Below are 26,636 nucleotides of genomic sequence, written 5' to 3'. Positions count from 1 at the left end.
GGGGTATACGGGAAAAAAAAAAAAAGAAGGAAAAAAGGAAAAAGAGAGAAAGATAAGACAAAGAAGGAAAGCCATGCATCGCATCACACCTGACATGATACGACTGCAGCTGATTCATAAGATGAGCAGTAAGGGTGTATTTAATCCGTCTTCCCCTTTACAACATACAACAGAATAACCCACAAGAGACATTATGCGGGCACCGAATATACTATAACAATCGAGAGCTGCTTAACTTGATTTAAGCATTACCGTCGACAGTCGAGCTGCCGCTTCCCGGGGAAACGTGGCCCTTCTCGACCTCGCCCTCTGTCTCAGGGTGGAAGTTGTACTTGGCAGCCTCAGCCTCGATCTCGTCATCCGCGAGCTTGGGCAGCTCGTGCGAAGCACGGACATAGCTGATGTTGTCGTGGAATCCCTTGGCGAAGATAAGATCGATTTCCTCGAGACTGCGGTTGGCCGTTTCGGGGTAGAAGAACCACACGACGGGGACGAATAAGGCGTTCCAGCATGCGAAGAAGAGGTATGTGCCCCACCCGATTGAGTCGACCATGACGGGAGTGATCATCACGACCGTGAAGTTGAAGAGCCAGTTATTGCAGGTTGAGACAGCGTTGGCCTTTGCACGTGTGCGCACGGGGGACAGCTCGGCGGGGTATAGCCAGGGGAGCGGGAGCCAGGCGGCACCGAAGGCGGCCATGTAGAGGAAGAGACCGAAGACGGCACCCTTGGAGCTCTGCGGGTCGCCGGGGATCAGGCAGCCAAAGGTGATGACCATGGCAACGGTTTGGACGATAGCGCCACCAAGGAAGAGCTTGCGGCGGCCGATCTTTTCGACGAAGAACCAGGAGAAGGTGGCGAAGATCGCGTAGACAATCATGTTGATACCGCCGATGAGGAGGGCCATGTCGTTAGACTGGTGCAGGTTTTGCTTAAGGAGCAGGGGCAAGTAGTAGATGACTGCGTTGCAGCCGCCGAGCTGCTGGAAGACTTGGGACGAGGAACCGACGAGCATACGACGCAGGTGCTGGGTGGGACCGCCGGTGGTGAGGTCGCGGAATCGGGTCTTCTGGCCGAGGGCCCCGGAGGCACGGAGGGACTCGAGGACGAGTTGCTTCTGTACCTGGGTCTCCCGATCGCTGACTTCGCATCCGGCCAGGGCGGCGAGGACATACTCTCCCTCTTCGATGCGGTCCTTGGAGATCAGGTAGCGGGGGGAGTCGGGGAGGTACCACATTCCGACGATGATGATGATACCGAAGAAGATCTGGAAGGCGATGGGGAAACGCCAGACCAGGTCGGAGGGACCATAGTGGGCACCGAAGTCGATCCAGTAGGCGATGGCAGTGCCGATGGCGATGATACCACCTTCAATACAGATGAGAAGACCACGGTTGTGCGTCTTGGAGCACTCGGCTTGGTAGGTTGGAATGGTGGAACTGCAGTACCCCTGATTAGTTGATGTCGACTTAGGGTTGGCGCATAGTGTATGAGCAACTTACGTGTTCATGCCGTTGCCAATACCGGTAATGACTCGACCAAAGAAGAACTGTAGTAGGGGGATGTGGCCCACGAAGGAGGTTACCTGGATGATCACACCGACGATCATGACAATAGCGCCGGCGAAGATCATCCATCGACGACCCGTTCTATCACCAAAAACAAGGGCGAAGATAGCACCTGCAAGACAACCCAGTTCATAGACGGCCGTCACCAGAGCCTGCATGACGGAATCATCCTTGGTGGCTGTGAAGACGTTGTTGAATGCCTTGTCACTGATAATACCGGACATGACACCCTCTATATCAGAGTTAGTTTATCCCCGCGCTCCATAGTACCAAGCCAACTTACGGTCATATCCAAACAGCAAGAAACCCATAGTCGCAATAGTCGAGACCGTCAAGGACAGCGGTCTGCCCGACATACCAGCGAAGGAGGGCGCCATAGTGACGGTCAATCAGGTTGTAGGGAGCGAAAGCTGCGCCAAACTGAGACTAGTGACTTGACTTCCCCTGTTGTTGGTAACTTGTTTCTGTCTTCTTGGGAGGATAAGGAGCGAATAGACAGGAAAGGAGAGTGAGAGAAAACCAGAAAACTCCAGACGCGGAGAATGAAGGGGGAGGGAAAGACGGGGGGGTATTTCTACTTCTCCAGAAGCCCTAACACTGGGGGGTGATGGTGGAGGCAAGGAGCTGGAGACTCGAGGTAGGTGTGGCGACGAGCCTCTGGTGTTCTCCGCTCTTGTTCGCCAAACAGCGATATCCACGGTGTTGACGGCGCTGTGTAACGAGTGTCTATACCAATTTTCTAAACAGTGGAGCCGCAAAACGAAAGCATCGCCGATGGGTGGGCTAAGCATTTTCTTTGGGCGGTTCTTCAGTCCACCGACGCACCCACCGTGACATCACAGCGCACCCAGACGGGGCGGACAAGCCTGCGAAAGAACAGTCAAGAATTTTAGACCGGTACCTTGTTGAGTAAGTTGACCGAGCAGCTGCTTATGCAAACCCACCGCCGCGGAGAGTTATGCATGGATAATGCCGAATTCATCGTGACGATGTCACTCCTTGCCTTCCATATAAGCGCCCCTTGCACCACGAGGTCTGGTGAGTTCTGAGAACGAGCGAGTTGCTAACAGCCCAAGACCAGAAATCGCATCCCCTGCACGGTCGCAGCAAGGCCGCCAGATCGTGTGCCTGTGGGATCCTCAATCCGTGTTCTCGGTATCCACGGTCGGCCCAGGGGCATGCGCATCCCTTCGGGAGTTGGTCGGGAAGCCGTTCCCGACGCTCCCGCCACTATTCACATTCCTTAAATTCACGTCATGGCTCGCCAATTGAATTGTTTGGATTGTGCTGCTTACAGATCTGCCTGGTCGCCGAATACATTCGCTCGAAGGCGACTCTGCCACGGCACTCTGATATTCGCCTAATGAAGGAGATCTCTGCTCTCGGGTTCTATCATATATGGAACAAGTGGGAAGCAAATGGCATGACGCGAGTATCCGGTCCACTCACCCATCAAATATCCAGTTGTGGTTTCGTCTCCATACGGAGTACAGTCTCACTCAGACTCGGACACTTGCTGCATGGGCGATGGAGCACCCTACTCAGGTCGGTGTGGCCAACTATAACGGCTGCAACGATGTCCACTCTTCTTCTCAATTATCAATGTTTCAACGTCTTCGAAGTAAAAAAGCGGCAGCCTGGTCGGTAGTGCATGCATTATCCTCTTTTAGCACAGTGCACCCGCAATGAGATATGACGATCTGTCGTTCAAATCTGAATCGGCAGTCCACCTTGCAGACTATCAGTCTCCAGAATCAATGTCCAAGCTTGTCAGACTGAGACAGTGCCCCCGAGATATATCCTTCCGGCCCACATAAACGCGGAAGATGTGGAAGATGCGAGACTTATAAGACTGCCGACTCTTTCCTAACTGTCAGATACTGAAGGTATGACTGCTCGTCGGACATACTAACCTTGTGCACCGAACCCCTCAGCATAAGCATCGCCACCACAGCACGATCTCCCCCTCCATCACCCCGCGATATCGCATCCCCATCATATCCCCTCACGTACGCACCACGCATTCTTCGACCTTCCACATCGTAGCCAATCCGTAACGGGCAAACTCTTCAGGCAACCAAGCCAGCCAAGCCAGCCAAGCCCCTAAGCATCCTTCGCGGGGCTTAACTAAATTAAGCTCCGTGCCGAGCGCCGGGACCCAAGGACAAAACAGGAAAACATGATTTGGCAGCTCGTCCAAACGCCCGCACGGGACTAGCGCCTTTGATTCTCGCTGCTAGATGGACTGGACCAGACATGGCGGTGGATGAGTACGTGGATCTGGTGGGGTTGCTATGGTGGAGAGCGCGGGACTTTTTTGCGCCGGAGGGCGATCATCACTGGCTCTTGTTTGCTGGAATTGGACCACGCGCGGTGCGAGCGACGTCATTGTTGAGACTTTTTTTCTGCTTTGGTTGTGCTGAGTTTGGGACGCGATATTAATTGTTGTTGGACTTTGGGCACGAGGTGGTGGTGGTTATTAGTCAGATGGATGTTGTGTTGTGATGCGCTTGCTCGTTCGTTGCCTGTGGCATCGCACTGTCCATTTACAGAGTACACAGTACCCTGTGCCCTGTAGTCTGTAACCAACGCATCTGCCGTGCTGACTTAAACACTAACGTAGCAAGCTTTAAATGTTTATGCAGACTGGGTTTTGCCGATGGCTTTTGGTCGTGACACATGTTGGATTATGATTATGGAACCTAATGAGAGTACGGGTAACAACGCTAGACAAAATGCATATATACATCATCACAATGACGGCCAACATCATGGGAGTTGAATGGACGGGTCTACAGGACTACAACCTGCGGTTTGTTTCCCAGTTTGCCTGAATCCCGGTACATGCATGCTGCATTCACCACCCATCCTCCCCGATTTTCGCCGCCCCAGACTTTGGCCCATATGATTCCTAATACGCCGTAGGCCAGCACTCTCGCGGAGTCGACCCAGCCGGAAATGTCAAAGAGGTCCCGCAGAAATCCGAAAAGAGAACTGAAACGTGAGTTCCCTGCGCGGGGCCGACGCGCGGTACAGATGCGTTCCCACGCTTTCTGAGCCTCATCCCAGAAGATGGACTCCCGACCGTAGGCAGCATGGACGTGTCCGAAGACGTGAAGCGCCGGTCGAACGCGCCATATATCTGATAGGAGGAACGGGCAGCCGGTAGAATACACCGGTGAAAGATCGAGGTGGGATTGCGGGGGTGTGTGGGTGATCAGGATGTCGGTGTTTGCCGGGATAGTGCCGGACCAGGCGTCATGATGGGGAGGGTATGCGAATGCGTGTTCAGGGCCAAATGGGACGATGGCGGGTATTTGGGGAGCCCCGTATATGTTAAGCGAGCGAGGGCGCGAGGCCAGTAACGCGGAAGTGTCGGAAGGAGTTTGAGAAGTAGGAGGGAAGGTCAGAGTGACGGAAGAATGTTGGAGATAGTGGATATCACCCCAGTCGATGCGGTGCGGGGAGTCAAAGTCGTCGACGGAGCGAAGGGAGGCTGTTGATGAGGAAACAGCAGCAAACGACTGGTCACGGTCTTCAGGCAGCCTTGATCGGATATCAAAATAGCTATCGTGGTTGCCGCAGATGACGACTTTCTGAGGATGGGGAAGCTTGCGCAACCAGTCTACCGCGGCCTGGATCTCGCGGGCGCTACCATCATTGCACAGGTCGCCGGCGTGGATAAGAAGGTCACCATCAGGGACATCTGCCCATTCGAGGGTGTGGGTATCGGAGATGCAAACCACTCGGAGGGGACGGGCATCTGGAGGCGGCAATCGAGGAGGACCGCGTAGTCGCAGAAGTAGGTGGTGGAAGGGGTAGAGGAAGGCGGCAAGCGGCGAAGCGAGGATATAATCGGGGAACGGGCGACGATGAAATGGGGACGACATGGTGTCCCGCGATATGTGGCTTGTAGCTGCTCGCCTGGCTTCGTTTCCGTTTCCTGTTCCTGAATTGAAGGCTTGAAGAAGCAGCCTCAACGTTGTCTGGACAGTGCATCGAACCTCAGGCAGCGAGAAGAAGTGGCAGATGCGGGGCGGTGAGTCGCGAATCCAAAAGGAGATTAGTGTTGTCACAGGATGTGGGGTAGATTAGGTCAGCCATTGTCATGCTTATTTAGAACTATACCCTTACTACTCCGTAAGTACTTCGGCTGAAAGATAAAATCAAGATACTGTTTTCAGGAGATTTTTCAGTATATTTGTATATATTTGAAATGTACTTGAATTCCCAGCTCAGAAAGGTGGCTTATGTAACGAAGGTTAAGTGCTGAAGCTTTCTTTTTTTAAACCTGCTAGCATGGATCTGAGATAATGGGTTTATTCAAAACAGGCCTCTGTAGAATAGAAGCTAGTATTTATTGCAGCTTGATGATCAATTTAGGAGGTCCCACTTGTAGCATCGCCAAGTTTTTTTTTTGGATATAATGATATCACTGAGATTGCAGGAATCAGGATTTCAACTGAAAATTCACTTTTGTAATGAGTGATTTTATCTTCTTGATGTATCGGATTCCTGGGTCCCCTTGTAATTAGTCGTCTTTAGACCACAGGACAACCTTGTATTAGCACAGGAGAACCACATTGAACAAATTGCTATTCGATTACAGACACTAATGAACGATAGTTGGTATATTAAAACAGCGAAATCCTTCAACCCTCACCATCCCCAAAGATTCAGCTCAAACCAAAAGAACAAATACAAGATCCATCACCAGACAATCAGACACCCCATTACAATTATCCATCCAAAGCAATATTGCAGCTCTTCTGAACGAGACCGATAAGGGAGCAGATACATGCACTGCACGAAACTGGCGATATATGTAGGTATCCAAAAAGCCAAAACAACGGCAAAAGAAAAGCATTATCGTCGTTGTCCATCATGTTAACACGGTATGATATCCCGAGAGAAGCAAGGGTTTGTCACTGGCATGGCCCGAAATCCTCACCCCAACTTTCTCAGAAACGGTCAGCGGTTTGCCCTTTTTCCCGCATGGATTTAAGGGACTGCGGTGGTTGGGCCGTCGTGTCCATTATGAGGAGCAGTGGCGGCACCGTGAGCATGCTTCTCCGCGATTGGGTTGGTGTTCTCGCGGCGGTACGACCACAGGGACCAAAGCTCAAGGAGGAGGCCGAAAAACGTGAAAATACTGATGGATGTTAGGTTTAAGATTTATGCAATTGGGATTAGGTAGTTGTGGGTGGAATAGAATGACGTACAAGGCGAGGAAGATAAAGGCCTCATTGGCTCTCTTGCGTCCGCAACTAACGAAAGGAGGTGCGTTGAGGAAACAGTTGTTCTTGTTGTAGTCTTGGGCCGCAAATATGAAGGAAGTGAGCCAGCTAGGTATTGTTAGCATGTATTCAAGATTCTAGGTTAGGGGTCAGGGGGGCAGCACATACAGATACGAGAAGACCAGGTCGATGAAGAACACGAATCGGCTGAGTATGTTAGGCATGAACGGCGAGATGAAGGCCGGTAGGAAGAAGACGACCGAAAGGGCAGCCTTCATCAGGTTAGTATTAAGCTCGGGGGGGAGATAAGAAGTCTTTTGTGCAACGTACGATGACCTCCTGGTAAATTATATGCCCGCCACGAGGGCCCCTGTGGATGAAGTAAGAAGTAATCCCCAGTACGATAATTGTGCTCGCCCATTGGAGAGAACGGACGATGAGCAATGCCGGCCGAGCAAGAGCCTGACGCGATGGCATGTTGGCAGTACTTAAAATTAAATTGGGTTAAGAAGAGAGTTATAGTTCTAGGGCTAGGGTTGCGCTCAATATAGATGAGAGGGACGGGTGAAAGCAAAACAACCTTCTGGGACAGGTGGGCAGCACAAAGCTTTATATCTCGGGGTACATCCATCCACACTCATTGCATCAGACCCGTCTAGTCTCGGCTATCCCACGGAACAGCTATCCAGGGAGGATTTGCGTCAGGATGGTTTGGCAGTGCCGACAGCTGCAGGAGGCCCACGTCGGGGCGGACCTGCCATTGCCCAGAACCCGGCATCCCTTTTAATTTTCATGCGCTAGCTCGAAGCTAAAGCTGGAAAGAGGTACTGCAACAGTTGTTCCGGACGGAGAGAGGGCCATGTCCATGGCATTCCATCTCATGTCTGCGTCATGATAAATAATGGAGACCGGATAGAACAGTCGAGATAAATGCCAAGGGGTGCGGACGGACCAACAGAGGTCGTAAGAGCTGGAACAAGGAAACTAATTGGCCTATCGCGAGCAGGGTCGAGCACCGACTGGCCAGTGTGTGGCGTGGTTGTGTGACCGGGGGGTTCAAAGAGGGGCATGCAGAGCTACAGCTTTGTTGTCATGAAGGGTCCGCAGAACACAATGGGCTAGTATGGAGACCAAGCCGATGTGCGGATCGCATGACTTCCGGAGCCATGGGTCCATCACCTCGACTGCCGGTATATAGCGGGATTGTTTAGATAACGATATGGTAATAATATAATAATGAGATGGCATACCGGGTGGCAGCTGGGAAGATTCAAGATCCGACTGAGCCGAGCCGAAACCACGCAACTGGCCGCGATTGGAGTTCGCCCTCCGATCATCACATCAGTCGTACATCAGTCCAGGCCGGATCGCCATCCACCGCTTTTCGCGCGGGAAGTCTGGGGTGTATTTTTGAGAAATGGGCGGGAGTGAGCCGTGGGAAGGAGTTGGAAGAGGAGAGACAACTAAGAGAGAAGGTCCACAAGGCTGAAGATCCACTGGTCAGACCCGTGACGTTGTCCGTCACCTGCTCGACAGCGACAAAGTTGGGCTCTAAGAGGAAGCGATGGATGAATAGAAAGAAGAATATGAAAAGCTGGTTTGGTTCCTTAACCATGGAAATGCAGCCTCCTTGCTTGCGGCGCAAAGGCAAGGATAGATCAAGACGACCCAAAGCACTATGCCATCTAGGGCCGGTGTTCACGCAGAGATCGCTTGGAGTACACAGTACAAACTGCACTGCTGCAGTAAATCGAGGAAGAGGAACAAAGTTTGTGCATCCCTTCATTCCTCAGCTCCTGTCAAAACTCAAATCCTGGGGGTCGGAAATACATAGAATAATATATTTTAGGTAGATGTTTCAACAGGATGCAAGGATAACAAAGTATATTTAATCAACACAACTTGACTGCCCGACTCCCGACTCCAACCTACGCCCTGTGCTTCTTGAGCCCTCACCACGAAGTAACATTGCCCAAATCGTGTTCCTGTGCATCAAGTTAGAAGGTTCAGTAGTGGCAAGTGGAGAAAAGTAACTTACCTTGAGATATTCGCTGCCCTTTTCCAGGTACTCCTCGCGTGAAATGGATGACTTGGCCAGCGCCGATCCAGAAGCCCATTGCGCCGCTCCCTTCCAGGCGTCGAGAATAGGATCCGTCGCACGCCGTACGCCCAGCTGAGCATCGAGAGGAAGGAACGCCCGGAAGTCGTTCTGGAACCGTTCATCAAAGTTCTGGAAGAGGGTATTGCCACCGGTAAGGAACACATCGCGTAGTAATCTCGACTGCTCTTCTGGGTTCGGGAATCTTTGATTTACAATATCAGCGGCGATCTCGACCAAACCCGCCTGGTCGATTCCAGCAATTGAGGGCTTGAAGACCACTTCTGGTACTCGAATCCGTTCGACGTTCAGATGTATTTGGTGGGCCTCCCGTTGGCTCTCTGGGTCGAAAGCCCACGGGCCGCGCAGGAACACATGAATTAGACTCTTCGTCCAGTCAGACTGGGCTGCGAGCGTGTGGTTTTCTGTGAACTCCGGGTCGTATTCCAGCAGCTCTTTCTCGACGTTGTCGAGCATTCCACCGAGGTCTTCCTCCTCTTCATCGTCGCTTGCCTCGCCAGTGGCCACCGTTCGGTAGACACCCCAGTCTTCATCGTTGGCTCCAAAATCATCATCATCCCCTCCCCTCCGTCGCTTCTTCGGGCCGTCCGCTGCGAGGTTGGCGAGGGTCTTCATGCGCATCTGACTGGCTAATGACTTGCGGTTGCCGAGATCGGCCTTCATGCGGTCGCGGTCCTTGATTCTTTGAAGAAGGTTCTGGTAATTTGTTAGCATAGATACCGTAGAATGACTTAATCAACCTACCTGGCGTTGAGCTCTCCGTTCAGAGACCCAGTTGTCAAAGTTATTCTCACGATTTTCGCGATCAAGCCGGATTTCCTCGTCCCGGCGGGCTTGTTCCCGCTCTTTCTCTTCCTTTGCTCGTTGTCTCGCCTCCACGTTGGACTTCATCAGACGTTGGTGACGCTTCTCCTTTAGACCTGCTTCATCTAACTCCTCATCGGGGACTTCTAGAAGTGGGAACGTGGTCTCCTCCTGCGCCTCTTCAGTCTCCTCGTTCCCGAGATCCTTGTTTCTCGACCTCTTGATAGAACGCTCGAGATCCCGGATCAGCCGGTCCAGATGCGCCTCATCCTTTAGGTCCTCGGCATCCAAGATTCGAACTTTCTCCTTCTTCGTTTCTGACTGGAGGCCGCGCTGTAGGTCCTTGTAGTATTCCAATTCCTGCTCCTTCTTCATCAACTTCTCCAGTCTCATCTTAGCCGCCTGTTCTTGTAACCGTCGGCCACTCTCCTTTTTCCTCTCCGCGATTCGTGCAAGCTCCTCCTCTGTCTTCTCCGGTACAATATGCTCCGTGAATGGGTATTGAATTACATGGTCTCGGTCTTCCAGGCCCGTCCAGTCCAAGTACCGGCTCAATTCCTGGTCGTAGTCTTTTGAAACGTAGCAGTGGTTATGCACAAGCTCTTCCATCTGATTATCCGTCATCTTTCCAGGAAACGTTGGGTATTTCAGTCGCATAAGTTTTAGGAGGTATTCCGAAGCGTGCATCCCACCAAAATTCAAACGCGAACAGTTGGAGAGCATTGCCTTCGAATTAAGGACGGGGATAACGTGCGTTGAGGTATGCGACGAAGAAACAATCAGACCATCCGTTCCACGATTATATCTGTAGGAAAATAGAGAATCGATTCCGTACGCGACCGATGGAGCGGAGTAGCATTCGAACAGGATCTCGTTCATCACTATAAACATCAGTATCGGCTTTGCAACCCTCGCTATGGGATGGGGTTGCTCTTACTCCTCCTTGGGTAATTCGGGTTGGCAATAGGCTCTGTCATGACAATGGGTCTGTCAACGCCCCCATTGGCCCCGTCGATACCAAGTTTAATGAACAGGTAGTCGAACACGCCCTCCATTACGTCCCAGTTACCCACCACACTGGAACCAGGGTCGAACGCGTACCGGAGTTGACCGCGCGTAGTCGCATCGATGTAAGCATCATGTCCGATGAATTGACAGGCCTTGTTCAGTTTTCGGTCCCGGTATCGGCTCATCACAGGGGGTAGTACAAAACGAGGGTTCTTGTCGAACGACCAGCCGGCCTTTACGAGGTGAGAGCCTAGAGAGTGGCAGGGATTAGTAAAGAACTATAGACGTGTGCGCCATTGATCAGGTTCTACTGACCATTGTCAATGACGATAGCGCTCGTATCGGGCTTGGATTTGCTCTGTTCGTAGCCATCAGTCTGCGGCGGCTGGTAGCCCTTGAAAGGACGCTCGTGAGCATCAAAGATCTTGGGAGGCGGCTTGACGGCGCCCTGCTCCGTTGAATTGATTGAGAACCGAGCAGGCAGAATCGATTGCACCGATGTAATGGCCATGGTGCGAGGCGTTGGTCAAACGGGGATCTTTTAGTAGGATCTTTTGAGGCAGAGTGATCACCGCATCGCTGCCCGTTGCGTGCGGCAGCGGAGTAAGGTGGTTTTATATCGTCGATGAGAGAGGATTGTGCGATCGATATATGAGTCGGCCAGGAGGGGGGGGTGGTTTGCGGTGACAATGGATGGCGGGTGAAATCCCCAGCTCCGGCGCGATGGAAAGTCTGGGCCAGTGGCCACCGCCGGCATTGTATTGCCAAGACTGGTGTCACTATCTCAACGACGTAGCTATAGAGCAGAACGCCAAAGGAATCCACTGTTTTTTTTTTTTGTCTTACAGATTACAGACAGGCAAATGTGCATTTAAACTTTTTGATGGCTAGGAAATCAAACTCATTGGTATCTATGGTTGCTGCATTATCATCAAAGCGTTGACAAGGGGATATGTCACGATGCCTCCTTGAGGTTTTCCGTGGCTATTGACAATTAGTTAGGTCGCTGGATACCTCATTGAAATGGAAAATATACCCTCCAAGTGGAATAGTACGTTGGATTGATAGTTCTTGAACATTTGTGCGACAAGCTCGACATTCATGTTTTGAATGTTTACTTCCTAAGAGCAATGTCAGAGACAGGAGGGAGAAATCTCATCAGATAACCATACCTGTAGACTTTTATTCATGACCATGACAGCCTCGTTCAGCTTTTCCTAAATGGATGTCAGTGCAAGCTGCAAACGAGAACTAACGTGGGGAACATACAACGTTGTTGATAATCCGAGATAGAAGCAGGGCTTGCTGATGCTCGTGTGGACTTTCCTGTATTCCCCCGTCATTAGCATACAGCATAAATAAAATAAATATGTTACATCGCCATGCTTACCATTTTTGCGCGGTTATCACTGGGTTGCTGTAGATGGAGGCGGATGTTTGTTGTTGTAATTGACAATGCGGAACGGTCACATGACCTGTCTCGGATGAGAGCATTTGGGTCAGGCCCGGTCATCTCGCAGACTGCCTGATTCAAAACCATTCACTGGAAGGGCTTGTCATTTTCCCCAAGACGCTTCCACATATACATTCTATCCGCAAATCACCGAATTTTAATTGCGGCCTTCCTGCCGTCATATCCTTCGTCCGCCGCGGCCAAGATACCTAGAATCTGCCAACTCCAACTCCGACTGAGAGGATCGCATTAACTTCGATATCCATCGCTTGCGTCGCCTGCAACCATCAATCTTCCCAACATGGCTCCTGCCACCCCTGCCGAAAGCGAAGCTCATCAGCGACTCCTGGACTCGCTAGATATAGCGGCCGTTCCACGCCCCTTCCGAAGCCAGACCTGGAAACCTTCTCAACGACGAAACAAGAACGTCAAGCAGCTACTTTCCGACAGCTCTAGAAGGGAGGCATCCTCGATGGCCACGCAAGCAAACTCCGGCGCAACTACCCCTGGAGCTTCCGCCACCACAGATGGGAGCCAGACCCCTGCCGAGGGCGCCCAGCGCGGAGCAAACATCGCTCAGGCCGCACAGAGCCTCCAAACACTTGTTCTAGAGAAGAATGCACGCGCTGCGTTCTCTTCAGGTCCCACCGTAACCTACACGAACATTGAATCTGCTCCTTCGCTTCACCCATCGCAGCAACGGCCATATTGCGACATTACTGGACTGCCGGCTGCATACACCGACCCAAAGACGCGGCTGAGGTATCACGACAAAGAGGTATTCGGCGTGGTTAGGACACTCGGGCAGGGTGTGCCTGAGAACTACCTTGAGCTCAGGGCCGCTCACGTTGTTCTAAAATAAGGGGCTACAAATTCTACACCAAGAAACGTTCGTGCGATAAAAAAAGACATCAGAGGCAAGGTGAGAGTTCCCATAGAACTGTCATTATGGTCTAGCTAACATTCATGGACCCTAGAAGCTACTTTCTCCGACACGAGGATATGTACGACCAACCAAGTCAAGCTCTTCCACCCACCATGCCCCTTTCGAGACAGGCTCAAGAAAGCGCTCCGGCTTATTCGTGATCTTGTATATTATAACATTTGATCTTCGCCTTGTGCTCGAAGCACTCGACTCATACCGACGCTCCACGATCGGAACATCAGTTACAGCATCCGAGGATGCCGTTGCCGCGGCGGATAGGCTGGACAACCAGCCTTGGGATTGGGAAAAGAAGAAGGGTCGAAATCTTGTACTGAGAAGCGATTTCGACGGCAATTCCGAACCCTTTATAACACAGTTCGTAGTTTATTGTGGTTGTACCTAGTTTGGCTTCTTGATGCCACAATTCCGAAATTGAACTTCACCATTATGTCGTATCCTGGGGATGTAAATTGCCTGCAGTGGATTGCTCCATTATGCAATCGTAGAAGCAAATATCCAATGGTGCGTAAATACGGGGCCGGACGGAAGCGCAGGTTGATTGAAAAGTCGAGAAGAGCTTTTCCGCCAGTGGAATGTTGTGTGGTTGTTAAGTAGATACAGACCGCCTTCCTGTTACACTTTAGTGTATGAATGCCAAGATAAAAACATGGCAGAACTTTTGGACAATTCGTCGCAATCGCAGTGATTGCTGATCAAGAGCTCCGAAAATCTGGCCAAAACACTCTGCCAGAGCTCCGTCGACGTGGTATAGTACCAGCCCGATCCCAACCCGTGCCCAATCATCCGCTGTACTCTCCAAGTATGTGGCGATCTAGACATGATCTCCCACCCATACCCGCTCCTTATCAGCGCGGATTGCTAACTTCCTCTAACAAAATTCAGGACTCGCCGCTCCCTGCTGGAACCATCTTGGGTTCATCGCGCGCCTACAACCTCTTGCAAATTCGGACACCGCGTCATATAATTTTCTTTCACATAAGCCTTAAACAACCGCCAAGATGCCGTCCATGTGGATGACAGATAACCAAAGTAAGAGTGGCTACTCCCCGGGTTTCTTCATGCGGCTCCCGAACGCCATTGTTTGAACGCTTTCATGCTAATGACTGTCTCTACTGATCAGAAATTGGGGTCATATTCTGCTCCGGTGGTACGTTTGACCATTTTCAGTCTCCTGGGAATCGCCGTGGTTCGCCGTGCTATATAGTCTCCTCGGACCGCTAACAGTTGCACGGTTATAGGAGGCCTATTCTTATTCGGTGGAGTGCTCATGTTCTTCGATCGATCATTGTATGTATACTTAGCGCCCTCAATTTCTTCATTCTTTTATTTATGAGCACATTCTCTAATCCCGCCTCTATAGACTCGCGATGGGAAACGTACGCCCAATCCAACCCCTCGCATAAACCATGCCGTCCATGCATACATCTAACAAAACTCCCCGCAAACCAGATCCTCTTTCTAATCGGCCTAACGCTTATAATTGGATTTGAAAAAACCCTCGCGTTCTTCTCGCGCCGCCAAAAGCTCAAGGGCACTGCCGGATTCGCCCTCGGCATTATCCTGATCCTACTCCGGTGGCCCTTAACCGGGTTTCTGATTGAACTTTACGGCCTCTTCATCCTCTTTGGCGACTTTTTGGTCACGATTGGCCAGTTCGCTGGGAATATCCCAGTTGTTGGGCCCTTCATCCAGCGGGGTTTGGAAACGCTCGCAGGTGGGAGGAGGAATGCTGAGTTGCCGGTTTAGTATGACTAGTGCCTACACAGCTTTCTTTTGTGCATGGGGCTGCTAGGTTCCAGGTTTTATTTCAGGTCGCTTGGGTCAAGAAGGGCCATGTCAAAACTGGGTTTGGGCGTGGTGTCTTACCTAGCGTTGCCACTGGCGGTCCGGCTGCAACTAACTAGATTTGGAGGGCGAAAAGGGTGTCTTTCAATAATGTCTATATCACTACGATTACGTACTATTATATCTACTATAATGACTGCGGTATGCCGGGGTCTGAAATCTCGGTGCACTGCTTAATATCATGAGATAGGAATGAATTCTAGGCAAGTTGAACAAACGTACAGAAGAAATAAAACCAAACGCGAATCAAGAAACTTCATAAGAAGCTAAAACGCTCAGATAGTATTGGTCATGATGCTAATTATTGAGGTTTCAGTACTAGAACCCCATAACAGAGGTTAGAGCATCCACGAGGATTCATTCTGTACTAGAAGAGTACATATTGCACATATTTACGGGTTTGCAAGATGCTGGAAGATAGAAGAGAGTAGAAGACGTAAGAAAGCACCACCATCGTGATTTACATTAGGCAAACATATTGTCTGTCTGATCCCATGACTAGTCCACATGCAACACCGCAACGCTTATTTGGCACCGTTGATGTAGTCAGCAACGCGCTCAATGGCAGTAGCGGCGTTTGTGGTCTGGACGGCCTCAGTGTGGTGGCCAACCATAATGCAGGAGGCAGTGCGGACGATGACAGCACCCTCCTTACCCTATAAGTTGAAGTTCATCAGTATTTGTGCACTGTGGATGATGCCCCCAGGGCTAAGTTAAATGGAACGCGAAACGTACCTTCTTTCCGTAAAGACTACGGTCATCAGCCTTGATGGCGAGGAACTTCTCTCCACCAATTGTGAAGCCGTGCTGCATGGCGTAGGTGCTGTCACCAAAAGCAGATCCGATGCCCTGGATTTCTTGTTGGGTGATCTGTAGTCGTCGTTAGCGACGGGTATCCCGGAGAATGTTCGGCCGATCGGAGGGAGACCGAATGAGCGGTGGGCAGGGTCAAGAGTACCGAGAAGCCAGCGGATGAAGCCTCGACGCCAGAGAAGTCGGGGCTGAGGATTGCGGCTTTGTCAAATTGGCCGGATCCCATCAAACTGTGAATGAATGTCAGAATCAATGCGGAGGTCGCGGGGGCTCCAATATTGGTTGAGGCGGGGTAATGACGGAGGCACGGTACCTGGAATCGACATAACCTAGACAGCAGATACGAGTTAGCTACAGCTAATTCAATAAAGAACGTACAGCGGTCCTGCAGGGCTTACCTTGCCAGATAGCAGAGTGTGCACCCATGGTAACGGTTGGATAAACAAGTAGCGGGGAGGTGGAAAGGGAGAAACGGTTGAGGATGCGCCTGGGAGGTGACGGCGAGCGAGTTGAGTAGAGACAGTAGCAGGATTCAGGGGACCGAAAGAAAATATCGTCCAGCGACAAGGCCGTTGAAGTTATTATTCGTCGGGATAGGGAGAAGGAGGCAGAAGTCGGTGGGCAGCAGAAAGCAGAAAGAAGGTGAGTTAAGGTGGGGTGGGGTTGTGCTGGCTCGGGGCCTGAGGCAGAGCTACCTGCCCCGCCATTTCTTTCCATTTCCGCTGCATCTCTCCCGTCATTCTTCGACCATCCGGCATGACGCCTTGCCTTCTTCCCAGGAACGGGTTCGGTATCTGTTCTGCCTACTGATACTGTTTTTGACGTAGTCGGGTATTTTTATCATCTGTTGTTACCTGCATATCACGGTCTTCACATTAGTACGATTGTCACTGGATCCCGAGGTTACCACTCTAATGATCCTAATATGCTCTGCAGGAGGCTCTGCAAACAGTTGTACATCGGTACCAATCCGTGCTCCGATCGCAGAACTAACACCAGGGAATATACCCGGTATAATACGGATCTCATCCAGGGACTTTCACAGTAAACCTTCTGAAATGATTTGTTTCAGTACTCTAAGTAAACTTCATTCTGGACGCCCGAACCAGCCATGAACAGCTGAACAGCCCAGCTCGTTCTCCGGCTCCTTCTTGTATTGTAGATACCTGGATAACTCAATATTGAACATCAATACAGAGCATATTCCTTGCATGGCTACTGATTGTCCTGTAGGGAACGGCCTGGCAAACGTGTTGCTCTTGTCAGGTGGATCTAGATCATTTGGCACGCTAATCCGTTTCGGGGGCCCGTGGCTGTCCCTGCATCGCAACGCCGACTCGCGAGCTGCGACTCACCTTGATTCCTCGGGCTGTCATCGTGACTCCCGCTTCCGATGTCTTTCATTCGCATACCTTTTCGTCGGGTAGACCGCAAATGCGACCTTCTCCTTTTCCACCAGTTTGGCCTGGCGCTCAACGCTATACCTAAGGTCATCCAAACGCTGTCTCTGTAAGGCCACCCATCTCACCCACAGAGTTCACCGCTGTTTCTGCAGGCTCGAAATTATTGTCGCTACTTGCACGGGCCATTTGTCGGATCATGGTTGATGGTTGATTCACGAGGGCATATGAACGTTCGGCGATGGCGATAAGCCTGGGATTGACGGCCCAGAACAACACCAGATCTTTGCAGACCCGTCTCGGCGACCCGCCGCTGACGAACATCACTTCAAAATAATTCGACAATCCAACGTTGAACATATGAATCTGTGTCTGTGCCTCTCAGCTCATTTGGGATATCAATTTCCGATGCTCCAAGTTCGCAACGTCCATTGGTCGGACGGGCCCTGTTTCAGCTGACTCTGAAACCAATGATGGGCGAAATCGTCTCACGCCGACTGCTTGAGATTAGCGCACCCACCAAGGAGGTATCTGCTTGGTTTCTGGCCCATGATGATAATTTAAATTCTACGCAACCACGGTGCTTTCTCTTATGCCTTAATATCAGCCGCTCCTGCGGCTGTCAACTGGCCACCCATGACTGGCCCCCTTAATTCAGACTGACATGTCGACCTGGCTTGGGCGGCAAGCAACAATTTATCTCTACCGCTCCTGTTGGCCGGTTCTTCGTGACCCTGCGCTAACCAACCGCTGTTTGTCTCACCTGGGATCTGAGATGTGAGACTTTGCAAGGCCCACTAGATCCCTGACACGGAGGGGTTGTGCGTTATGGCCCTTTTAATATCATGAGCCGCTGTTTCCTTCCTTTTCGTAGATGGTGTTGCTTCATCTTTCCGACACTTGAGTGCGCGCCCTGGTCTTCTGGAAGACTGTCCATTCCTTATATAGTCACCACTTTTCTTTTTTTTTCCCACCAATTTCGCTTCATTCATAGTCAACTGTTTTAATTCGAAATTTGTCCAATTTGTCGGAACAAATCTAGTGAAACATGGCCCGAGGGATGTTAGGGAAACCACGCTCGCCACCACAGACGCAGGGTATCTCCCAGCCGCGCTTGAGATATACAGATGCACTGCCGAGGAGTGACCTGCGGGACATTGACCGCAGCGTCAGTTACAGCCGACCAATTCATCAGCCTGTTAAAGACACTCAATATTCCAACACATCACAGGGACGCGATGTAAGCAGAGCAACAAATGTGCCACCCTCCAGCTTCGATTTTCACCTTACTGCTCCTCCTGATGAACCGTTGCGTACGTCAGATACGCCCCTTGGAGTGGATGAGGCGATGATTGGCATTGCCCTAGGAAGCCCGCGGTTGTTGGAACCACGTAACATGCCATCTCAAAACCAACGACTCCCACCACCAACACCCCCCGATGACCAGAGGCCTTCCTCGGCACTACAGCGGAAGTCAAGCAAATGGAGGAAGATTGGAGGTCTATTCAAAGCAAGGAACGCGCTTGCTTCAAACACAAATGACACCAAACCGTTTTATCAGGTTCGCGCCCCGGACGAGATTCCGCAGCAGGGTTCTACTCATTCAATAGACTACAGGTCTCGGCGGAGGCCTGGTACCAAAACTGGACCTATTGAGAACACAGAAGTATGGCCGTGTCTTGTTTCGGAAAATGAAGCTCTAGCTCACAAGCAAGACTCCTCCAAGCCGAAAGTTCCTGGGTCGCTTCTTCAGGTTGAAATCCCACAAGTCGAGATGGAAAGGTACAGCGTGATGTTTGGTGGTCTTCTAAACAACAATCGACCCTCACTGTTGGATAGACGAAGCAAGACACTAGACAACGTGACCATTCCTGGTAGAGAGGTGAGTATCTTGTTCCTATTCGATCTTTAGCCATGCGCCTCTTCTCATGCTCCCTAGTCACCTCCCCCGCTGGGCCCGCCACAACGACGAGCGACCTCCCCAGCACCCTCAAGATCCCCTAATTTTACCCTATTCCCGACAATGTCATCTAGTAAAGCTTCGCAAGTTCTAGGGACCCAGAACCTACCTCAAGCTCCAAATCATTTACGCAGACCCCAGACGTCTCCGGAAGACGCCCCTCACAAAAGGCTATCAGACGAAAAGAGCCAACGCACACTCACACCAGACTACCGAGCCAAAACGCAAGCATCCCATCGGCCACAGGCCTCCGTCACATCATTCCTCTCCGGAACCTCAATTGGGTCCGACGATGAACCACTGCTCATCCATGAAGTCGAACCAGTTCGCACCTACGCCGGCATGAAGGAACCAAACTGGGACACCATCAAACGCAAAACACCATCCGACCACCCAAAGGGACTCACCATCAACACACGAGAACTCCGCTCGGACTCAAATAGCACCACGGGCTCAACCGGCACGGCCAAATCCTCCCCGATCCTCTCGCCATTAGTCTCCTCTCGCCCCATCGTATCACCGTCAGTCAACGAGACCGCCCTCTTTCCTCCACCACGGACAACATCCCGACGTGAAAATGGACCAATTCCCACGATTGAAGTCTCCGTTGCACGCTCCATCTCTGTGTCGAAGGGCAAAAAGCAGGTTATTGTCCCGGTTAGACCGAGAGCCCATCAGTGGAATTCTAGCAACGAGAGACTTGTCGCGAGGCAGGCCAAAACGCCAAAGGTCACGAATCCAGAATACGGCCATAGGCCGGGCCTTTCGCAGGACGCACGTATTGAGACGGCATGAGCTGGGAGTTGCATATTCCCTCTTTTTCCTTTGTTATTTTCTGATTTATTTGCTTGGCTATTAAGTTGCTGATTCCATACCCATTGCATTTTGCTTTCCGTTTCTCAGTTCACAGCGCAGGGCGTAGAGCGGGCATCTTGGTTGAACTTCTATCTTTGTTTTCAGCATATATATATATACCTTTTATAGCGGGAGATATCTTCTTGCTTCGAGGCTGGATATTCAAAACACAGTGTGTTTTTTCTTTCTGTTCTACAAATGAAATATAAACTTTCTATTTATATGACATTGTCTCATCTAACGAGGCCTTAAAAGGGTCGGCACGGCATGCTGAACACCTAGTTCCATTCGAGATATCACTCCTTCGCCGGAACACTCGACTCGGGGACAACCTGTCTCTGGGTCTCAACCTCCTTACCCTTGCTACTACTACCAGTCTCACCAAGAACCTCAACCCCAGAAACAGCCCACTCCATTCCCGGATAAGAATCACTCATCACTCGCACATTGACAGCTGCAGGGACAGGAATACCCTTGGGGAACTTCACTGTGGAATTTGTGGTAATGGGACCGTTTCCTCGGCCCTTGCCATTGTTCTTGTTCGGGCCCTTCCAGTTTCCTTTGCCACTGTCCCGGGTTGCACTGTTATTATTTCCCATAGGCCACGAAACGCGCTTGAGAGCTACAAGATCCCCATCCAGGCCATCTGATTTGGCCGCGCAAACGAGCAAAAAGAAACCTTCTGTTTGGGGCTTCGGGAATCGAGGTGCGTATATCCGGAAGTCTGGGTTTGTGGGGTTGTTCTTGCGTGTAAGGGCGACTGTTATTTCCCGTTCGGATGTTTGGGGAATCGCGACTGCGAGGCGGGGGAGATGGGTGGTTGCCTTTGTGAACTGGGCTTGTGCGGGGCCTGGAAGGTGCACCTTTCCGGGAAGGGACGATATTGCGCCATGTGGAAGGGAGGTTAGGGCTGTTAGAGAGGTGGGGAGTGTTTGATTTTTATCGGTGGTGTTGGTGGATGGATCGATGCCTGGGAGGATAGAGAGAGGGTGGTCCTCTGGCCATCGCGCGGATTTAATGCACTGCAGCAGGTTTATGAATGTGCGACACGCAGCTGTGTAGCCTAGTTCGGCCATTGCGTCGATTGAAGCCTGTATAATACGGATACTCTGGTCGAGGACGGAAGTTTGATCTCCAACATAATCAGAGATGGGAAGATCGATGCGCGACATATAAGCTTGGAGGAGAAGGAAGGCTTTGACATGAGGATCCCACATCGGGAGATCGCCCATCGGTTCAACGGAGAGGGGCAAATTGCGCGAGAGTTCGGCGTTGATGAGGTCTTCGTTGTGACGAACAGGGAGTTCGTCAAATTCAGTGGCGGAGCACATCCAGCTGAGCACGTCATGGAAGGTCGGTGCAGGCTTTGCGTGGGAGAGAAGGTAACGGATTGTCTTGTGTGCAAGGTAGTAGTAACTCATGATTTTTCCGAATGGAGTTGCATCGACCTCGCCGGTAGCCGAGTCGAAAATGATACAGCTAGATCCCGACAACTCACCGAGTGACTTGTCGACAAGGTCAATCATGAAATCCTGAGCGAGGGACTGTGCTTCAAGGGAGTTGTGCTGGTCTGCTGAAATCTCAAGACCGTAGTACGATGGGTTCTTATGCAAACGTCGGAAGAAGAACGTCCAAGTAAGATAGTCCAGAGCGTCTTGCTTAGTGGTGATAGTGCCAGCAGAGACTTCGGCACCCAAGTGGTTATCCAAAACCTTGTGCAGGGTCGACTCAACAGGGAATCCGGTATGCAGGAAGTGTTTATAGAATGCCTTCTTCGAGTCCTGCGTGAAGATACGCGCAATACCAGATGAATCGAACTGGGGACGCCCAGCCCGACCCAACATTTGCAAAACATCCGTCAAGTCCATGTCCCTGTATCCTTCAATTTTCGCGTCGAAAAATTGGGTTCCTTTGACAACAACAAGATGTGCAGGAAGATTGACACCCCAAGCGAGTGTGCTAGTGGCTACAAGGATCTGAATCTTGTTATTTGCGAATAGTTCTTCGGCCAGTTGTCGGTCAGACTCTACCAAACCGGCGTGGTGAAGACCGATACCAAAGGACAGCGCTTCACGTAGAGCCTCATCCTTGACCCGTTCAAGGTTCAACTGTAGATCGTCCTCTGACATACGAACAAAGCGACGCGGGTTATCCTCCATTCCACAGAAATTGATCAAGTCCTTGGCGGTCAAGCGAGTCTGTCTACGAGAAGCGACAAACACAATCACAGGCTTCTCGGGGGAGTGGTTCTTAATTGCCAGGAAGGTTGGTCGATTCATCGACTGCATGAGCGGGCAGAATCCACGCTGCTCGGGGAATCCGTCAATAAAAATCTCTAGAGGGACAGGCCGCACGGAGTGCCGGAAGTTGTACAGTCCTTCCTTGACGCCTAACCAGTTGGCAAGATCCGATGCATTTGCACAAGCCGTCGACATACCCAGTAGTCGAACTGAGCCCTTCGACTGGGAAGCGATGTAGTTCATACGGGAGACAATGATCTCGAGAATGGGTCCACGGTCACCACCAAGCAGGTGGATCTCGTCGATAATCACTAGGCTCACCTTCCGAACATAATCTCTGGTTTGCCAACTACGCGAGATACCGTCCCACTTTTCCGGAGTGGTAATGATAATATCAGCGTCACGGATTGTCCGCGTGTCAGGGGTGTTGTCACCAGTCAATTCGACCAGTTTCAATCCCATGGGCGCTGTAACTCGCTTTCCCCAATCCATAACACGCTCGCGAACAAGAGCTTTCATAGGTGCAATGTACACCACCTTGGACCCAGGGCGCTCTCTGAAAGCCCACCACATGGCCAACTCCGCAGCGACTGTCTTTCCACTGCCTGTTGGTGATCCAAGAAGCACGTTTGCTTGGGTATGGTATAGAACATGGAAGAGCTGGGTCTGCATTGGGTTGAAGTACTGAAAGCGTTGTCCGTAAAGTTCTTCGAGAATCGGATTGTTCAAAGCAGATATAGGGAGAGGCTGTAGATCCAGAAGGTCTGTATAAACACTCTCAGTGTCTGGGCGGATAAGGTGCTGGAATGAGATTGGCGTAACCGTCTCCGCTCCCAGCCAACGATCAGATATGGCTCGAACGTAGATTTGGCTGGGCAGGGGATCCGAAAGTGGAATGGTAAAGTTCAGTTCGTGTTCATCATAGAGCTTCTTCCTGCTGAGAATGAAATATTCATGGTGATAGATCTCCGATGTTTCTGAGTTCTCAACCCAAACCCAGTAAGACTCGGATGCACCATGGTGTCGGTCATTCCAGGTGAATTCGGGATAGAGACTTAAGCGGACGCGCAAAACATCGCGATTTAGTGGCGCAATCTCGGCCTCAACACTAAGAGTCGGGAAGTTATCCAACAACTTTCCCAGTGTCTTTCCCATCTTAGTGTTGTGTACGAGTTCGCCAAGTTCTGCGGTTTCCATGTCCCTCATTGATTCGACCGATGATGATGGTAATCTCTCATCCAGGTTCCTCAAAATTGGCTGCGGCAGGTCGAATTGACGGAATGGGTGATCGAAAGGCCACATCTGCTTCTCGATAGACTTGCACATGGAAAGAAGTACCTGACATTGATACCCCCAGTGCCGGTTCAAGGCAATCATGAACAAAGCGCGACAGATACGTGCCGCGTTCTGGGCGACATATCCCGTATCCGAGACTAACGCAAAATCCTCAAGTTTGGCGCGGGAAATGTAGGACTGGAGTAGAATGTTGGTCTTTGCGTGAGCAGAATCATTTCCTCCTTCCACTTCAGTCTGGACCGCTTCCTCGCGAAGTCGGGTGAGCTCTTTCGACTCACTATCGCGAGATTGGATGTTGTCGAATTCACCACTCATACTAATCATTCGCAAAACGTCAGCCTCGCCAGATCGGGGTCGCATCAACTCGTTGAAGATCTCAATACTTGTCTGGAGGACGTAGTATTGACTTGCAATCCGCCCAACATCTTTGGCCCGGAGCTCGTCCGTTTTCTCGTTGTAGATAATCATCTGACTCTTTTGCAGGACGAGGGCCGCCTGAACGATGAGTTGGCGGCGCCTCTGGACAAGCATAGGGTCGTCTACCATTTCAGCATGATCGATACCGTAGTTCCGGGGCTCCCGCTTCATGCGAACAAATAGATAGGAATATCCCAGCCACTGCACTGCTTCCGGAATGGACGTAACTGTTCCAAGCGAGATCTCAGCATTCAAGTTGTCCACAAGTCGGCCGGAGAAACGAGATTCAATCGGTTGCTGCGAAGTAACCGCAGAGAGATAGTGGTTCAGCTTGTCATGGGTTGTACAGATGAACCCAATACCTGTATCCTGGAACTGAGGACGACCAGCACGACCAAAAATCTGCATGACATCCAGTATACCAAGGTCGACGAATTTACCCTCCTGGGGATTGTATAGTTGAGTTCCCTTGATGACGACCGCCGCAGCTGGAAGGTTAACACCCCAGGCAAGCGTAGCCGTACAGCAGAGAACCTTGATGAGCCCCTCCGAAAACATACGCTCCATGAGGTTTCGGTCACTTCGGCTCATTCCGGCATGATGGGTACCGAATCCACTCGAAAATAAGTCACGAAGTTCGCGAGCGCGCGCATGCTTCATGTCCCGAAGGGCGTTAGAATAGTTTTCGTGCTCGTGGCAGCTGAAGAGCGCCTCGCAACCATCTTGGACGGCCATTTGCTTCATCATCCGTGCTGTCAGTACTGTGTCTTTGCGCGAGTGCACGAATACCATGACCTGATGGCCTCGTTCAAGCATGTCCCGGACCTTCTCAAAAGCAACTGTATCGATATTCTCGCGAGATTGTTTAGAGCCCGCCTTCCCCTTAACGCCGATAAAATGCTGTTCAAGAGGCACTGGTCGAAAAGACGAATCGAAAAAGAACAGTCCCGCCATCTTATTAACCTTGAGGAAATCGGCGACGTCGACATAGTTTGGAAGTGTTGCTGACAGACCGACGATGCGAATAAGCGATTGGGTGCTTTCGACCTGCCTCTGAGTACGAGCTACCAATGATTCGATAACCGCACCTCGCTCATCGTGAAGCATGTGGACCTCATCAATAATCAACAAGCGGACCTTTTGCACAAGCTCTGTGTCTCCTGTGCTCTTGCGGGTCACCACGTCCCATTTTTCAGGGGTGGTTACGATGATCTGGGTTTCCACGATCTCCCGCTTCGTCAACTGCATGTCACCAGTCAGCTCACGAACTTTGATTCCGAGCCACGCAAGCCGTTTTCCGAGCTTTTCAGTAACTTCTGCTGCGAGGGCTTTCATGGGAGCCACATAGACAATCTTGAAGTCGTCCACTAGAACCGAGAACTCGGTTGCATCGGGCTCTTCCATGGGATTGGGAACCATGTTCTTTCCAACTGCATTTAGGATCGTAAGCATAGCAGCGTCCGTCTTACCCGCACCAGTCGGCGCGCAAATGAGCATGTTTTCACTCGTCTTGTAGGCAACATCGTATAACAAGCTCTGCATCCTGTTCAACGTCTTGTAACCCTTAAAAGTGCCCTGGCAAAGGCCATCCATAGACGAAATCGGAACCAGCTTCTGCTGTTGTCCAAGTGTGCCAACTTTTGAAGCTGGGACTTCGACCTCGGTATACTTCGGTTCATCAATCTGCCTACTGCCAAGCGGCAGCCCGTAACTCTTTCCATTCAAGGCCAGTACATTCCTCGAGTCGTGAGATTTGAAAACATGCGGGTATTTCGGTTCCTGCCGAGCTTGTTCCGGTAGTAAGGCCGAGTTCTTATGCTGGTAGTCCTGGTGTCGGAGAGCCTGCTCCCTCTCAGCCCTTGTCTGCAATGTCCCAGCCGCCAATCCGTCTGTCTGCGCCTGTGTTTTCCTAGGTCCGGCATCCAGGCTCCCAAGTATCTCCCTCCGGTGCGTGATCAACTCGATTACAAAATCCAGGTCGTCAAACCCCACGATCTCCGCCAACGACATCTGCAACTCATCATCGCCGCTATCTGTAGCCAACGCGGCAATTAGTTGTTGTGTCGTCTCGTTCGCGTCCATCCCGGGTTGTTGGTAGGCGAGAAGCTGGCATCTCTGCTGCAGCCATGTTTGATCGTGCAGCTCGGAAGAGGGAGGAGGGGAAGGCAGATCGTCGATTTCGTCTAGTCCGCTAGTAGACTCGTCGTCGGAACTGATTAGATCCCAGACATCGTCAACAGTTCCGGCGGAGGAGGAATTCTCGTCGAGATCGAGGTCGAGGTCGCTGCCGTACGCGGGCTGACCGTTGGCGGGGTCTTTCGTGAGGTTCAGGTCTGCGATGGCCTGGCGCATGGCGGCTAATTGAGCCAGCCATTGCGACTCAATGGATCCAGTTCCGTTCATGATTAGGGGTGCTGAAAATGTCTAAATCGAATACCGTGTCCCGTCAGAGGAAAAGAAGAGGCGTGGTGGTGAGTGAGGAATGAAGAGGAACAGCGAAATCGCCGGGCGGTGCACTAGCCCAGTAGTAACTTATCTTGCCGGACACAACACGAAGGATCTATATGCGATTGCTCACAAGCTCCACTGAATTCAGTAATTTGAAATTGCAAACGCCACTTTTATGTAGCCTTCGGCTAGTTTTATTGCTATGTTGAAAGTCGGCGTCCCATTAT

General features: G+C 51.2%; 11 protein-coding genes across 11 annotated transcripts; 4 read left to right on the top strand and 7 right to left on the bottom strand.

The window, feature by feature from the left end:
- Positions 1 to 241: 241 nt before the first annotated feature.
- ASPVEDRAFT_140773 (putative MFS monosaccharide transporter) lies at positions 242 to 1,945 on the bottom strand (the record flags this gene model as incomplete). Its single annotated transcript, XM_040807685.1, has 3 exons — positions 242 to 1,439; positions 1,503 to 1,800; positions 1,852 to 1,945. The coding sequence occupies 3 exons, from the start codon at positions 1,943 to 1,945 to the stop codon at positions 242 to 244; spliced, it is 1,590 nt and encodes a 529-aa protein (XP_040672441.1).
- A 2,415-nt stretch (positions 1,946 to 4,360) lies between these two features.
- Positions 4,361 to 5,458, bottom strand: ASPVEDRAFT_32960 (metallophosphatase domain-containing protein; the record flags this gene model as incomplete). The annotated part of the gene is made up of 1 exon (XM_040810667.1): positions 4,361 to 5,458. The coding sequence occupies one exon, from the start codon at positions 5,456 to 5,458 to the stop codon at positions 4,361 to 4,363; it is 1,098 nt and encodes a 365-aa protein (XP_040672440.1).
- A 1,111-nt stretch (positions 5,459 to 6,569) lies between these two features.
- Positions 6,570 to 7,282, bottom strand: ASPVEDRAFT_140182 (uncharacterized protein; the record flags this gene model as incomplete). Its single annotated transcript, XM_040807636.1, has 4 exons — positions 6,570 to 6,720; positions 6,791 to 6,913; positions 6,974 to 7,077; positions 7,136 to 7,282. 4 exons carry the CDS (start codon positions 7,280 to 7,282, stop codon positions 6,570 to 6,572), a joined length of 525 nt encoding a protein of 174 aa, XP_040672439.1.
- A 459-nt stretch (positions 7,283 to 7,741) lies between these two features.
- ASPVEDRAFT_332202 (uncharacterized protein) lies at positions 7,742 to 8,748 on the top strand. The gene has a single exon (XM_040810704.1). The coding sequence runs from the start codon at positions 8,047 to 8,049 to the stop codon at positions 8,656 to 8,658; it is 612 nt and encodes a 203-aa protein (XP_040672438.1). The 5' UTR covers positions 7,742 to 8,046; the 3' UTR covers positions 8,659 to 8,748.
- A 9-nt stretch (positions 8,749 to 8,757) lies between these two features.
- ASPVEDRAFT_87969 (actin-related protein ARP5) lies at positions 8,758 to 11,247 on the bottom strand (the record flags this gene model as incomplete). Its single annotated transcript, XM_040818209.1, has 5 exons — positions 8,758 to 8,790; positions 8,844 to 9,620; positions 9,669 to 10,609; positions 10,666 to 10,986; positions 11,052 to 11,247. The coding sequence occupies 5 exons, from the start codon at positions 11,245 to 11,247 to the stop codon at positions 8,758 to 8,760; spliced, it is 2,268 nt and encodes a 755-aa protein (XP_040672437.1).
- Positions 11,248 to 11,579: 332 nt separating this feature from the next.
- Positions 11,580 to 12,156, bottom strand: ASPVEDRAFT_46025 (DASH complex subunit DAD4). Its single transcript, XM_040813450.1, has 5 exons — positions 12,127 to 12,156; positions 12,006 to 12,062; positions 11,909 to 11,953; positions 11,773 to 11,857; positions 11,580 to 11,720 (listed from the first exon to the last, which is right to left on the bottom strand). Exons 1-5 carry the CDS (start codon positions 12,127 to 12,129, stop codon positions 11,692 to 11,694), a joined length of 219 nt encoding a protein of 72 aa, XP_040672436.1. The 5' UTR covers positions 12,130 to 12,156; the 3' UTR covers positions 11,580 to 11,691.
- A 227-nt stretch (positions 12,157 to 12,383) lies between these two features.
- Positions 12,384 to 13,293, top strand: ASPVEDRAFT_332171 (uncharacterized protein). Its single transcript, XM_040810703.1, has 2 exons — positions 12,384 to 13,111; positions 13,167 to 13,293. Exon 1 carries the CDS (start codon positions 12,491 to 12,493, stop codon positions 13,049 to 13,051), a length of 561 nt encoding a protein of 186 aa, XP_040672435.1. The 5' UTR covers positions 12,384 to 12,490; the 3' UTR covers positions 13,052 to 13,111; positions 13,167 to 13,293.
- Positions 13,294 to 13,821: 528 nt separating this feature from the next.
- Positions 13,822 to 15,222, top strand: ASPVEDRAFT_46022 (Got1 family protein). The gene is made up of 6 exons (XM_040813448.1): positions 13,822 to 13,934; positions 14,018 to 14,164; positions 14,256 to 14,282; positions 14,374 to 14,422; positions 14,496 to 14,511; positions 14,585 to 15,222. Exons 2-6 carry the CDS (start codon positions 14,134 to 14,136, stop codon positions 14,879 to 14,881), a joined length of 420 nt encoding a protein of 139 aa, XP_040672434.1. The 5' UTR covers positions 13,822 to 13,934; positions 14,018 to 14,133; the 3' UTR covers positions 14,882 to 15,222.
- A 60-nt stretch (positions 15,223 to 15,282) lies between these two features.
- Positions 15,283 to 16,225, bottom strand: pfy1 (profilin). Its single transcript, XM_040813447.1, has 5 exons — positions 16,192 to 16,225; positions 16,107 to 16,122; positions 15,939 to 16,023; positions 15,716 to 15,850; positions 15,283 to 15,636 (listed from the first exon to the last, which is right to left on the bottom strand). Exons 1-5 carry the CDS (start codon positions 16,217 to 16,219, stop codon positions 15,505 to 15,507), a joined length of 396 nt encoding a protein of 131 aa, XP_040672433.1. The 5' UTR covers positions 16,220 to 16,225; the 3' UTR covers positions 15,283 to 15,504.
- A 2,016-nt stretch (positions 16,226 to 18,241) lies between these two features.
- On the top strand, positions 18,242 to 19,948 carry ASPVEDRAFT_87964 (uncharacterized protein; the record flags this gene model as incomplete). Its single annotated transcript, XM_040818207.1, has 2 exons — positions 18,242 to 19,075; positions 19,133 to 19,948. The coding sequence occupies 2 exons, from the start codon at positions 18,242 to 18,244 to the stop codon at positions 19,946 to 19,948; spliced, it is 1,650 nt and encodes a 549-aa protein (XP_040672432.1).
- A 138-nt stretch (positions 19,949 to 20,086) lies between these two features.
- Positions 20,087 to 26,597, bottom strand: ASPVEDRAFT_46017 (RNA helicase SLH1). Its single transcript, XM_040813446.1, has one exon. The coding sequence runs from the start codon at positions 26,362 to 26,364 to the stop codon at positions 20,305 to 20,307; it is 6,060 nt and encodes a 2,019-aa protein (XP_040672431.1). The 5' UTR covers positions 26,365 to 26,597; the 3' UTR covers positions 20,087 to 20,304.
- Positions 26,598 to 26,636: the final 39 nt, after the last annotated feature.

This window comes from Aspergillus versicolor, assembly GCF_001890125.1.
Source record: "Aspergillus versicolor CBS 583.65 unplaced genomic scaffold ASPVEscaffold_11, whole genome shotgun sequence".
In the NCBI taxonomy this organism is placed as follows: Eukaryota; Fungi; Ascomycota; class Eurotiomycetes; order Eurotiales; family Aspergillaceae; genus Aspergillus; species Aspergillus versicolor.
Note: the sequence above shows the minus strand (reverse complement) of the source record. Positions and strands in the feature narration are given on the sequence as shown.

Excerpts from the sequence above, each read along its gene's own strand:
- ASPVEDRAFT_46025 (XM_040813450.1), bottom strand. Across the intron at positions 11,954-12,005 it reads CTCGGATTATCAACAACGTT|GAAAAGCTGAACGAGGCTGT; the intron begins GTATGTTCCCCA and ends ACATCCATTTAG. Across the intron at positions 11,721-11,772 it reads CGTACTATTCCACTTGGAGG|CCACGGAAAACCTCAAGGAG; the intron begins GTATATTTTCCA and ends AATTGTCAATAG.
- ASPVEDRAFT_332202 (XM_040810704.1), top strand. The coding sequence starts at position 8,047 with ATGGCATACCGGGTGGCAGCTGGGAAGATTCAAGATCCGACTGAGCCG.
- ASPVEDRAFT_46017 (XM_040813446.1), bottom strand. The coding sequence starts at position 26,364 with ATGAACGGAACTGGATCCATTGAGTCGCAATGGCTGGCTCAATTAGCC.
- pfy1 (XM_040813447.1), bottom strand. The coding sequence starts at position 16,219 with ATGGGTGCACACTCTGCTATCTGGCAAG. Across the intron at positions 15,851-15,938 it reads CTTCATCCGCTGGCTTCTCG|ATCACCCAACAAGAAATCCA; the intron begins GTACTCTTGACC and ends CGACGACTACAG. Across the intron at positions 15,637-15,715 it reads GTAGTCTTTACGGAAAGAAG|GGTAAGGAGGGTGCTGTCAT; the intron begins GTACGTTTCGCG and ends TTCAACTTATAG.
- ASPVEDRAFT_46022 (XM_040813448.1), top strand. The coding sequence starts at position 14,134 with ATGCCGTCCATGTGGATGACAGATAACCAAA. Across the intron at positions 14,165-14,255 it reads GTGGATGACAGATAACCAAA|AAATTGGGGTCATATTCTGC; the intron begins GTAAGAGTGGCT and ends TCTACTGATCAG. Across the intron at positions 14,283-14,373 it reads GGTCATATTCTGCTCCGGTG|GAGGCCTATTCTTATTCGGT; the intron begins GTACGTTTGACC and ends GCACGGTTATAG.
- ASPVEDRAFT_332171 (XM_040810703.1), top strand. The coding sequence starts at position 12,491 with ATGGCTCCTGCCACCCCTGCCGAAAGCGAAGCTCATCAGCGACTCCTG.